This window comes from Erpetoichthys calabaricus, chromosome 13 (assembly GCF_900747795.2).
Source record: "Erpetoichthys calabaricus chromosome 13, fErpCal1.3, whole genome shotgun sequence".
Taxonomy (NCBI): Eukaryota; Metazoa; Chordata; class Cladistia; order Polypteriformes; family Polypteridae; genus Erpetoichthys; species Erpetoichthys calabaricus.
In genome coordinates, this window is record NC_041406.2 from 59,514,074 (window position 1) to 59,527,817 (window position 13,744).

The following is a 13,744-nucleotide window of genomic DNA, read 5'->3' on the forward strand; positions in this document are numbered from 1 at the left end:
AGTCAGCATTTATAAGGGTTCTAAACACTGTCTTATTAACACAGTCAATATGTATTTGGGCAGTAATACAGTTTTCATAATTTTGGCTCTGTAAACCACACCAAAGGATATGAAATAAAGCAATCAGCATGTGACTGAAGTGTAGACTTTCATCTTTTATTTAAGGAGTTTACCAAAAATATCATATAAGCTGTTTAGGAATGACAGCCATTTTTCTGCATAGAAAACCATTCCAGGGGTTTGAAAGTATTTGGACAAACTAGCACAATCATAAATATAATGATCATTTTCAATAGTTGGCTGAAAATCCTTTTCAGTCAATGACTGCCTGAAGTTTGGGACCCATAACCATCTCCAAGTGCTGCATTTACACTCTAGTGATACTTTCCCAGGCCTTTGCTGCAGGAATCTTTAGGAGCTGGTTGTTCGTTGAACATTCTGCCATCAGTTTTGGCTTCAGCAAGTGAAATGCATGTCCAAGTGGGTTGAGGTCAATTGTTTGACTTGACCATGGACGAATTATGAAAATTTTATCACTGTCCAAATACCAATGGACCTAACTCTGAGGATATTGCTGTCTTGTTGCTTTTAGATCTAACTGGATCATTTGATACAGTTGATCATGAGATCTTCATTGCTCATCTTGAGTAGTATGTGGGTATCCAAGGAATGCTTTGGAATGGTTCTGGTCATACCTAACAGGCAGAAGCATTTCAGTGAGCCTGGACAATTTCTCTTCTTCCTCAGCCTCTCTAACCTGCAGGGTCCCACAAGGGTCTATTCTTGGGTCTATTTTTTTTTTCACTTTATATGTTGCCCTTAGGATCAATTTTTAAAAAACATATTTTTTTTCATTGCTATGCAAATGATACACAGATATATTGTCCACTGAAAAAGAGCAAAACAAATTCTCTTGAACCATTATTGGAATGTCTGAAAGATATTAAAATATTTATGTCGCTGATTGTTTTTAGTTTAAATAACAAAAAATGGGATTGTGTGTTTTGGACCTTGTCATCTTACTTGTGGTCCTGCAAGTAATCTTGGCCCTTTGACAACATTGTGTAAATCCTTCACAAAAAATGTTGGTGTGATTTTTGATAATGCTGTCAAATTTGATAAACAAATTAACTCCATTGTAAAAGTCTATTTCTGTCAGCTCAAGGTACAAGCTAAAGTCAAGCCTCTTTTTTCTGTAGATGATTTTCAAAAACGAATTCATGCTTTTGTCTCTTCTTGGCTTAACTATTTAAACTCATTATACTCTGGAGATAATCAGTAATCTCTTGCTCATCTTCAAGTAGTCCAAAACAGTCACATGAAAACATAATCGCATCACACCAATTTTAGCTTCACTTCACTGGCCTCCTAAGTTTAAAACCTTTGTTTTTAAGTCTCTGATTGATTTAGCCTACTCTTATCTTAATGACCCCTTACACCCTTGCTGTTCCTTGGGATGACTTAACTCCTCTGAGCACAGAAGTTACTGGTCGTGCCAAGGTCTAAACTTAAGTTCAGAGGGGATATATATATATATAATTCCACTGAATTAAGGAATAATTAAAATATAAATATTTTGAATAAACTAACACACAAAGTAGTATTTGCATGCAAGTAATTTGGTTTAAAAAACCCACATAACTATTCAAATGAATTTTAGACAGTAAATGGGAAGCCTTCATTTTTAATTGGATTCTGTCCTGGAAGATATAAGAAATTGGCACAAAATCACCAAATTAACATTCTCTGTTCACCCACTTCTGTCCTCAAAATCGAAGCTGAAGCGGTTTTGCACATACTTGTGTTAAAGATTTACTGGAAAATTAGTACTGAAATTACTAGTAATTACTGGTAAGTTTTATGTTGGAAAAAACTATAATCTACAAGATAGATTTAATAAAAGTAGACTGCTACAAGAAGACTATGAGATGTATACAATAATAGTAGTTATTTCAAATGCTGCTGCTTGAGATGATGAGTACAGTATGCATATTAAGTCATTTGTAATATGCAACGTTCGGTTGTTACACTGAAACACCTTTCTTTGCATTGAATACTACTACTGTTCTTATGAATGTGTACTTTACAGAACAGCAACCCATAACCAAAATGACAGCTTTTGTTAGGTAGATAAAAATTCATACAATACATTCTGTCTTTAATGTGATTATATGGTACCTTCTTTTCAAATACCAAGCTCAGAATCCTACTGGCATCATACCTGCCATCGTCTTTCAACTTTGCTTCTTTGACTTGTGCCTAATTAGACTACATGGGTTAGGTGATCACCAAGTCCTCACTGGACACCCTCCTATCCCTACCTAGCCTCTCTACAAAGGTCCCTGATTTCAGGATTAATTTGTGATTTGCCCCTTTATGGTGAGGGTTAATTAGCTTTTGTAAGAAACACCCCTGAATTCATTTTTTGCATTAATTGGGAGATGCATTAATTTAATCTATGTGCCCTTCTTCTCTTTTAATCATATGACTTGGGTTGTAGCTAAAAGAATGAATGTGGACAATCACTGTAATGACTCAAAATTCCTGAATGGATTTGCTAGTCTGATTATCTTCGAAAGGATGATAAATTTAGCAACATCAGAGTAGAGCCATTGTTTATTTGGGTCAGAGGAATTAGTTGGTTTGGGATTCTAGTAAGGATGTCCCCTGTGAGGTGCTTTCAGGGCAGTCCACTGAAAGAGTAGACTTAGGACATACTGAAGGAATTCTCTCCATCAGCCTGTGAATATCTAAGGAGCAGCTGGAGAATATTGATGGCAATAGAAAAGTGTTTTCTAACCAAGTCAGCCTGTTTCCAGCCAGACATCAACAAAAATATATGTTAAGAAAGTGTAGAGTGTAAAGAGAGAGTTTTGACAATGAAAACTAAATATTAGCCATTTTAGTTTTAAATGGAAATCTGCTTAATGTTTTCTGTAAGTGAGTAAGTGAAACATTATGCTAAAGTGTTTTTTTTAGGTACATTGAGTATGAAATATATGGAGCCAACAAATCTTTTTATGTATGGTATTATAATGTCACACAGTATGTTATATAAATATGGAATGTGTAATATTTCTTTGTCAAAATGTCAATAAGTATTTGCATGTTTTGGTGTATCTGTTTAGGGCGGAGTGGTGGCTCTGAGGCTAAGGATCTGTGCTGGTATCCCGAAGGCTGCTGGTTCGAATCCCCGTCACTGCCAAAAGAGATCCTACTCTGCTGGGCCCTTGAGCAAGGCCCTTAACCTGTAATTGCTCCAGGGGCGCTGTACAATGGCTGACCCTGCGCTCTGACCCCAAGGGGTATGCGAAAACTACCAAATTCCTAATACAAGAAATTGTATAAGGCGAAATAAAGAACAAAAAAAAATAAATAAATAACAGTATATAATTATTTTTACAACGGTTCTCTTGGTCTGTGATTAGACAGCATTATTTAGGGTGTGTATAGTACTTATAACTGAGTATCTTCATTTGTTGGCAGAACAAACTTCAGCCTTCATTACTACGGAAGGTTATGCACAGTTGAAGAGAAAACCTTTCCTCTGCTGCACATACAAGCTAAAGTGATTTAAAACGTCTGTTATTTAAGTTTTAAATGATTTACATCAGGTGTGTTTTATATGTTTTAGGCAGCTGGAGCCATTAGACCGCTTGTTTCTACAGTGATTGCTACTAATTCAGAGCATTTTTTGGACCATTCACTGGAACGTTCAAAATACAGAGCAAGTGAAATGCCTCAGGCATTTCTTTTCGACACAATATACAAAGCTTATCAAAAGGTAAGCCTTTAAAACAATTTCAGCTCCTTAACAAATTATTAAAAATGTGCATTTCTGCATACTAAGATACAAATTGAGATGTATTCTTTTCAGATGTCCCACAGGCACAAATGATGTACAGTATAATTAGGAAGTACCCCCCCCCCCCCCAGTTCATTACAGATACTTGGTATACATTTAATGGTAGGGGTATATGTGTGTGGTTGTTGGTATTTTACTATTGTCAGTGATGTGAGGGAATAAACAAGTAAGAATTTCATTGTTTCATCTACACTGTGTAATATATACACATGATAATAAACTTGACCTTGAAAGTTTAATAATTTAGAAATAATTTGGTAGATCTGTCTGTCAAACCCTGACTAGGTTGGGACCCTCTTTAGTTCACTGTGTTTAACATTTAACATGTGTTTCGAAAAAAGTCTGCAGTATTTAATCTATTAAAAAAAATTTAAATTTTTTTTGCATATATAGTTCTTTTTGTTATATTATTTAAAACATTTTTAAAAAGCAACATGCAGTTATTGTGCCAGTGTAAACAACCTTAAAAGTGACTTTATGCTCTTTCCTTTTTACATGTAACAAATAACATGTAATGTCTATTACATATTGTGATGTGGGAATCAGTGTTTTACACCTCAAAGACATGGCTGAGTCTCAGTACTTTAGCAAAACCAGCTTTATTCAACTCGAAACAGGAACAGCAAGGTTATTTATTGTAGCAGAATCTACCATTCTATTATACACAAACAGCAAACTGGCAGGTTTCGGGGCCAGGTCAGTGGCCAAGTTATAATGTTCCCTACATCACCCATTGGGCGACCCGAGTTTTTCGTGTGGCAGCAGCCAGCTTATTGTTGTTTCTGTAGCGCTGCAAACCTGCAGTTGCCACAGTGACGGACAAGCAACCCTCAACAGACTCGGCAGTCACGCTTCTGTGTGTCGTCGCGTTGAGGAGGGTCTCAAAAGTTCTCACAATATGAAGAGAATACATTTTTGTTTTGATCTTGTTTAATTTCAACCTGTAACATTCTGTCTGTTTGGTAGTATTTCAGAAGGTTCATTAATTTATTATACATCACTTTCCATTCAATTTTCTTGGTGTGGGTCACAGTGGAATAATGTTTTCTTAGCTAGACAAGGCCATTTTAACCTCAGTGGCTTTTTGCACATCCTATTTGGAATGTTGACCAGTTGAGAAACATAATCCTCCCAATGATTGCCCTAGACTTTCTTTGTTTCGACCTTACCTGATTCGGAAATCTGGCTTCATAGCCAATGCTTTATCTAAACGAGAGTTCAACTACTGTATATCTTTGTGGTATAGATCTGCTGCACCTTCCTTACTAGAAGAACTATGTCCCATGTCTCATGAGCCATTTCCAAGTTCTAGTATTTCTTTATCTGTTCCACTCTTAACTGTCAGCAGTCTAGCATTGGACCCAATCCTCATCTTATGTGTCCGGTGCAAGGTTTGCTTAGATTTACTTAGAACCATCATAAGTGTCATATTTTTATTTAGTTTTTTGTTATAATTGATAATTTCAGCATATAAGCTCCTTCACTCTGCCAAAGTTAATTTCCAAGGAAGGGTAATTGTTATATACAAAATAAGATGATTATTATATATATTATAATTGTAAGCAGAATTAGTTATGTTGTTCTTCTTGAAGTGAGGAATTTCTTGAAGGGTATTTTTTTAATCATTGTGTGGTCCATTTAAGTTAAATTTAAATGACATAGTTTAAAATATACACATGATGCTGTATACAGTATATTGCTTATATATTCAGATGACACAAAGGTACATTTAACATTATCAATACAATAAAATCTTTTTTTTTTTGTTAAGCTTTTCACAGTCTCTTGTTAATATGTCTGGGCATACTTAAAAAAACAAATGTTTTGAAAACTGTTAACTCTAAAATACTGTAATTCCATTTTGTAGTAATATTTCCATTGAAATTACAGTTTACCTGTATATTGAAATATTTGGTGCATTGTTTTGAAAATTCAAAAACACTGACATTTTTACTAGTTTGTTACCACCAAAGTTACTGATGCATTAAATACCACAGAGCATGAGAGTTTAAAATGTAATGAGAACATTTTCTTAAAGTGAGCATTTTTCAAGCTCACTCATAATGTGGGAAAGAGTTTTATAGGTTTGTGGCAACTTTGGTTTTAAGCTTTTCCAAAATTAGTGAGAGAACAAAATGGTGTCATTCCTCAAAACCGTAATGACTGTGTGGAGCTTGTTTATGATCATTCTTTAATATATCTGTAATGTTTTCAGATTTGCTTTATTTTAAAATGTGAGATGCTATAATACAGACCTAGCTGTTAAAAAGCCTCTTTATTAATCATTGGAGTAAACAAATCAAAGTCATGTTTTTTCTTTCTTTTTTTAATTTTATTTGTAGAAAATAACATTTCATACAATCAAGTTGAACTTAACAAAATAGAATTCAACCCCAACCCGAGAGAAAGACAGGAGAGCCAACAGCAAGGGCAAAACTTTAAAAACAACAAAGAAGGGAGAATATCCTTTTCCCCAATATAAATGCTTATTTTAAAATTTTGTTAAGTAGATCTTGCCATATTTTAAGAAAGGTTTTGAACAGATGCTCTAAGCAAGAATTAGATTTTTTCTAGTTTCAAATAGTATAGAACATCAGTTACCCACTGACTTATAAAAGGTGGGTTGGGGTTCTTCCAGTTGAACAAGATAAGTCTACTTGCTAGTAGTGAGGTAAAAGCAATTACAATAAATTTGTCCTTCTCCACTTTAGGCCCATCCAGGAGTATACCAGACACAGCTGTAAATGGGTTAGGATTGATTGTGACACCAAGGCTGTCTAATAAGCATTCAAAGTCTTTTGTCCAGAGTCATTTTAATTTGGTGCACTTCTAAAACATGTGGCCCAGTGAGGCTGGAACTAAATTGTAATGTTCGCTGGTTTGATCTTGCCCTGGATACATTTTGGACAATTTTAAACCAGATAAATGTAATCAATGAAAGTTTTTAAGTTGAATGATTGAATGCTTTGTGCATATGGAGCTAGAGCTTATTCTATGCATTGCATGTATTTCACTCCTTTTTTGAGATATTAAGTGAAAGATCCTTTCTCCACTTTAGGATGTTTTTATATATTATTTAGATGCTGTGTGAGTCTTCAAAAGTAATGTATTTTTCTAATAACACAAAATGGCAGTATGGTACACCTAAAATAACCTCCTGTTTAGTAAATAATGTAAAGTTGAAAAGATATATGTTCAAAGAATTGCAGTTCATGCCATTTCTCATCTTAATTCACACCTTTATACATTCCTTTATGCCTGTTCTTTAATATTATTTTAAACTGAGTAATTACTGCCATGTGTCACTAATAAGATTTCTGGCTATCCTAAACATAGGGATTATACATAGAATAATGCCTTTTTGTAAGACTTTGTAATAAATGCTTATTTGCATTTGTCTTGGTAGCTGGCGAGATATTTTAGCACTTTACCTCCCCTTTATATTGCCATCCTTGAAGAACTATTGTATTAAACTAAACAATACATCATTTTTTAGCATGGATTACATAATTCAGAGTGTTCTGAAATCATGTGCAGAAGTTATATTGGGCTTGCCAGATCACAGACTTCATATTCATCATGTTATTATTGAAGTTATACTCTGTAATTCACTATATCTGTTAACATTTACTTTCATTTTTCTAAAGATAATCATTGTGTAGACAAAATTTATTTTTAGTCCTGCAAAATTATTTTATGCATTGAATATGTTTTACTTTTTGGCCCAGAACAAAATGCCAAAAAAGGTTTACTTATCCATGAAATTGTCTGAGGTTGTTTGATTATATATGCATTGTTAAAATTAAATATTAATTTAGAACTGCAGGGAGTTGCTGTTAGGCTTTTCACCTTATAGGAAATGGATCCTCGAGTGCATTGAGGCCCTTCCTCATTTTGACTTAGTTTCAGCTAAGGTCTCTGATTTCCTCGTACAGCCCAAAGGTATGCTGTTAGACTGACTGGCAATTCCAAATTTCTGAAAAAGTAGGAAGTCGGTAACTCTGTTAATCATGGTGCCCTAAAAGGGCACTGAAGCAGGTGTGGTTATGCAGGATCTGAGTACTGGATTCTTAGTGAAAACATTTAATGCACCTTCTATACTTTAGAGTAAAGATGACCCAGGTGTCAAGGATGTCAGGGAGAGTAATAATAATAATAATAATAATTCTTTACATTTATATATCACTTTTCTCACTACTCAATGCGCTTTCCACACAGAAAGGACACGGGAAGCAAACCCACAATCTCCTTACTGCAAGGCAGCAGCGCTACCACTGCACCACTTGTGTGGACATCCTGGTACATCCTGGCTGATAGAGGGCAGTGTGGGGTCTGAAGGTGGTAGAATTCTAGCAATGTTGCTCTTTTAATGGTGAGGTCCAGCTAGCATCACATGTCCCCAAGTGTAAAGAATTAGACAGTATTAAAAAGGAGTTGTCAACCAAGATGCTAACAAAAACACCATGCATTTCAAGGTGTACTGAAGGCCTGGGAGTTTAGTGACACCAGTTGACACAGAAGAAGTTCTAGTTTGGTGTGCTCATAACCAAAGTGTTTGACCCGAGAAGTGATTAAAGGGCACCTTGAAACCTTGAAAGACATTTTAAAGCTATATAAAGACAGAGGACAGATTCATTCTAAAATCATAAGGAAACTTTGTGGAGAATATTCACTGGCTATATTATTTTCACAGGGAGAGAGAAGAAGGAAGACAAAAGGAGGGAAAAGAGAAAAAAGGAGGCAAGAAAGGGAGTACTTTTCAGTGCAGTGTTAGATAAGCAAGTATGTAAAATATACCAGATAGGCAGGGGTCCCAAAACCTGATTAGTAAATGCAGAGAAACAGCAAGGTCTTTTTTCTGTTTATTTGTACCTTCTGTTCTTTTTCTCCTTACAGTCATGGCCGAAATTATCGGCACCCCTGGAATTTTACCAGAAAATGCACCATTTCTCCCAGAAAATTATTGCAATTACAAATGTTTTGGTATATACATGTTTATTTCCTTTATGTGCATTGGAACAACACAAAAAAACAGAGAAAAAAAGCCAAATCTGACATCATGTCACACACAACTCCAAAAATGGGCTGGACAAAATTATTGGCACCCTTTCAAAATTGTGGGTAAATCGTTTTATTTCAAGCATATGATGCTCGTTTGAACTCACCTGCGGTAAGAAACAGGTGCTGGCAATATAGCAATCACAACTGAAGCCAGTTAAAATGGAGAAAAGTTGACTCAACCTTTCTGTTGTGTGTCTGAGTGTGCCACACTAAGCATGGAGAACAGAAAGAAGAGCAGAGAATTGTCTGAGGACTTGTGAACAAAAATTGTGGAAAAATATCAACAATCTCAAGGCTACAAGTCCATCTCCAGAGATCTTCATGTTCCTTTGTCCACTGTGCGCAACATAATCAAGAAGTTCACAACACATGGCACTGTAGCTAATCTCCCTGGACATGGACGGAAGAGAAAAATTGATAAAAGAGTGCAATGAAGGATAGTCCGAATGGTGGATAAACAACCCCTATCAACTTCAAAACATATTCAAGCAGTTCTGCAGACTCAGGGTGCAACAGTGTCAGCTCGAACTATCTGTCAACATCTGAACGAAATGAAATGCTATGGCAGGAGAGCCAGGAGGACCTCACTGCTGACACAGAAACATAAAAAAGCCAGACTGGAGTTTGCCAAAATGTACTTGAGGAAGCCAAAATCCTTTTGGGCGAACGTCTTGTGGACAGATGAGACCAAGGTAGAGCTTTTTGGTAAAGCTCATCATTCTACTGTTTACAGAAAACGGAATGAGGCCTACGAAGAAAAGAACACAGAACCTACGGTCAAACATGGTGTAGGTTCTAAGATTTTTTGGGGATGTTTTGCTGCCTCTGGCACTGGATGCCTTGACTGTGTGCAAGGCGTCATAAAATCTGAAGACTACCAAAAGATATTGGGGTGCAATGTAGGGCCCAGTGTCAGAAAGCTGGGTCTGCATCAGAGGTCATGGGTGTTCCAGCAGGACAATGACCCCAAACATACCTCTAAAAGCACTCAGAAATGGTTGAAGACAAAGTGCTGGAGAGTTCTGAAGTGGCCAGCAATGAGTCTGGACCTAAATCCGATTGAACACTTATGGAGAGATCTCAAAATTGCTGTTGGGAGAAGGCGCCCTTCAAATCTGAGAAACCTTGAGCAGTTTGCAAAAGAAGAGTGGTCGGAAATTCCAGTTGAGAGGTGTAACAAGCTTGTTGATGGTTATAGGAAGCGCTTGATTTCAGCTATTTTTTCCAAAGGGCGTGCAACCAAATATTAAGTAGAGGGTGCCAATAATTTTGTCCAGCCCGGTTTTTGAGTTTTATGTGAAATTATGTCAAATTTGGTGCTTTTTTTTCTGTTTTTTTGTGTTGTTCCAATGCACATAAAGGAAATAAACATGTGTATACCAAAACATTTGTAATTGCAACAATTTTCTGGGAGAAATGGTGCATTTTCAAGGAAAATTCCAGGAGTGCCAATAATTTCGGTCATGACTGTACCTCTGTCTTACAGTATGTGCTTTATTTATAGTAAGCACACCATATGTTCTCTAATCATAGTTTTGGGTTTGGTGAGATATGTGCCATTTCCTTAATAAATACAGTATAGTGACTAGTATAGTGAGTTCAGCAGCAAGTGGGCATCAATTAAAAAAAAATTCATGTCGGGAGACCAAACACAGCAAAGTCTTAGATGCAACAGAGAGAGAGAGCGAGAGAAGCATGCACTGGCAGTGACAACACAATTTGTCATGCCAATACAGAAGGAAGAATGTCTCCCAAGGAAGGTATATCCTAAGTGTTTAATGAAGGCTTTGGAAGGGTTAGAGGCAAAAGCACTTAGCAAGGAGAGAGAGAAGAGCAACCTAAATGGAAATGGGCTTTGATTTTCTAGGATGCCAGAATGTTGTACAGGCAGCCCTGCAGATGACTGGGATGTCTAATCTCACATACTAGGGGGCTCCGCCCCCTGCTCGCTTCGCTCGCCAACCCCTGGTGTTGGGAATGACAAAGAGCGTGATGTATGAATGAGATCTAGAATAGTCTGAAGGTGTAGATGATGCAAATAGAAAGCAAACAATAAAGTGTGTGGCACAGTGTAAAGGTTTATTTGAAAATTTCTTTGTACACGCCGTTTAAGTGTAAAAGGTAATTCCAGGTCAGAACTTGTAATGTCAATGAAGATGGTTATTGTTGTGATCAGAGTCAAGTTTGTCAGAGCTTAGAAAGAGTTGTGTCTCTTCAGGAAGTAATGGAATGACTTGGGTATTTATGTTTTCCACATTAATATTTTTTGGATATAATATAGTGCGTTGTCTTAAAAGGGGCATTTGGTCTAATGAGATTGCTGTTCCAAATCTGTCTGTAACTAATTCTTTGAAAGCAATGCCAATTGTCTGCGTATTTTAAGGTGCACTGAACAATAGCTGATCGCATGGCATGTGGAAGAATAGCTAAACACTGTCTAAAATCTCCTCCTAATAAAAGTACCTTTCCTCCAAAGCGAATATTATTATTCATAAACGTTTGTAGAAGTTTATGAATGGTGTTGAGTAAGTGACTGGATGCCATTGTACATTCATCAATAATTAACATTTTTGCAAGACGGATGTCACCTGCAGTGCCACCGTTAATGTTCATAGTGGATACCGATTTGTAGGATCTAATGCAGTTGATAAAGATTTCACTTTCAGGTACATCGTTAGTTAGAAGCTTCTGTAGATATTCAGGATATGAATGTAAAGGAGGCAGTCTAATTTGAACCTTTTGACAACAACGTGTAAATGTATTACTTGTATTGCCAGTTGTTTCTTCAGGGAAGTGAACTGAATGACAATGATTGCAAATGACATTCATTAATCCGAATGAATTTTCCTGGTGTATGTTTTGCTTGTGCCGTTTGAGAGGCGTGTTGTTGCATGTGCAGTATTTGGGACGTGTTGTTTTGGAGCTGTAATCGATTTGCCTGTGCTGTGTGAGAAGCCTGTTGTAGCCTTCCTTGCCGTTAACGTATGTCTGAGACGGGAGGTGTTTCGTTTTGAATCCGTGCCTGTTGCGATGCAGCACTTTGATTGATAGATTGCGTCATGTGGATCTAGGATGTAGATTTGTGCATATTTGCGTTGTTGATTTGTTTCAGGGTGCACTGTTCCAATGCGATGCAGTATTTGTGCACATATGCGAAAGCAGTATGGGCCATTGCCTTTTGGTGGCCTGATATTTACTCCGGTAGATGCAAAAGCAAATGAACTATTGTAGGATCTAATGCAGTTCATAAAGTTTTTACTTTTAGGTACATCGTTAGTTAGAAGCTTTAGTTGAGCTTTGCGTTTTTGGAGCCGAGACATTTTTTCTTCTAGAAATATGGATAAGTAATAAGGAGTATTGCACTCACTGTTAATATGGAGCCTTTTCTGCAGTTGAACGGTTAATAGTGCCTTATTGTAATGAGATCCACCTATGCTGCATAGTGTGAATTGTGTTTGGTCCCGTTATCCGAGCGGTATCGTTTTGTACCTGTGATCGTGAATTCATGACTTGTTTGTTCTTGAGCGTGAGAAATATGGATAAGTAATAAGGAGGATCGCACTCACTGTTAATATGGAGCCTTTTCTGCGGTTGAACGGTTAATAGTGCATCAGTGTAATGAGATCTACCTATGCTGCATAGTGTGAACGTGTTGAGATGACGTATGTTTAATACGGATGGTTCATTTAGAAATGGGGCTTTGTGTGTCATTTGTTATTTATGTTACTGTGGTCGTGGGTCTGAATCATCGTTTTTGTGTACGTTTCGTGTGCTATGTCCGTAGTCTGTCCCGTTTCGTGTTCAATGGGCTTTGTGTGGTGCTCGCGTCTTGTTTTTTTTTTGTGTGCTTGTGGCTTGTTGAATCCTCCTCTTTGTGTGCGTCCCGTTTTGTGTGCAATGGGATTAAATCCTCCTCTTTGTGTGTGTCCCGTCCGTTGCTTGTGTGTGTGGGGGGGGGGGGGGGTTTGTGGGCTCTTTTTTTTTGTGTGCCAGGGGCTTGTTGAATCGTCCACTTTGTGTGTGTCCCGTCCGTTGCTTGTGTGTGTGTGTGTTGGGGGTTTTGCTCGTGCGGCGCTGTGTGCGTGGCCTGCGTTTGACTCCTTTTTTCTGTGGTCTTGTCCGCCTCTCGCGGCGCCTCATTTCTTGGTGCGCCTGCGCAGTACGTCTTTTTGCGGCTACGGCCCATGGCCGGATGTCCCTGCGTCCATCCGGTTTAGCATTCTCAGTTAGTAATATGGATAAGGTGGAGAATAGTGTCACAGATGATTTCTAACCCCTAGATGATGATTGCTTTGTGAAATATATTTTTGAGTGCTTAGAAAGCTATGGGTTTTGTTGTTCTTTTGTTTATTTGATGCCCTCTTTGTTTATCCCTTGCCTGTGTTAAATTTAATAAAGGCACTTATTCTGGGTAGGATATTATGATAGTCAATTACAGAAAATGGACTGAATTAATTTTTTGACTGTTGGTGCAGTTTATCAATTCCTAAATCTATCACAATAAAGGCAAGCTTTTTTCCATTTCCATTTTGGCAAGTACCTGTTTTTTCTTGAGTAAACATTTTTCCACTGTTCATCTTGAACAGAAACGTTTTCTATCTTTTGCTATCCTATACATTCAACTATTTCATGTAAGAAAAGTAAAGCCCTTGTTTGTTTTTAGCTTTTTGCACTTAATGAAAGTGTTGAATTGTGAAACACTTTTACTTCTTGCCATTAAGCCTTTAATCTTAAAATAGTCTTGTAGACGCCTGTATTTCATACTTTATTCCCAAATGACCCCAAATCACTTTTCATAGTACCCTAATCAGTACCTAC

At 37.1% G+C, this 13,744-nt stretch overlaps 1 protein-coding gene across 6 annotated transcripts in view; it reads left to right on the forward strand.

The window, feature by feature from the left end:
- crppa (CDP-L-ribitol pyrophosphorylase A) overlaps positions 1 to 13,744 on the forward strand; it is a 328,414-nt gene that overhangs the window by 132,424 nt on the left and 182,246 nt on the right. The window contains exon 4 of one of the 6 annotated variants that reach the window (XM_051936123.1): positions 3,635 to 3,784. The exons of the other annotated variants lie outside the window; for them this stretch is intronic. Within the exon in view, the coding sequence (XP_051792083.1) occupies positions 3,635 to 3,784 (150 nt within the window). The remainder of the gene's footprint in view (positions 1 to 3,634; positions 3,785 to 13,744) is intronic. 6 annotated transcript variants of the gene reach the window in all.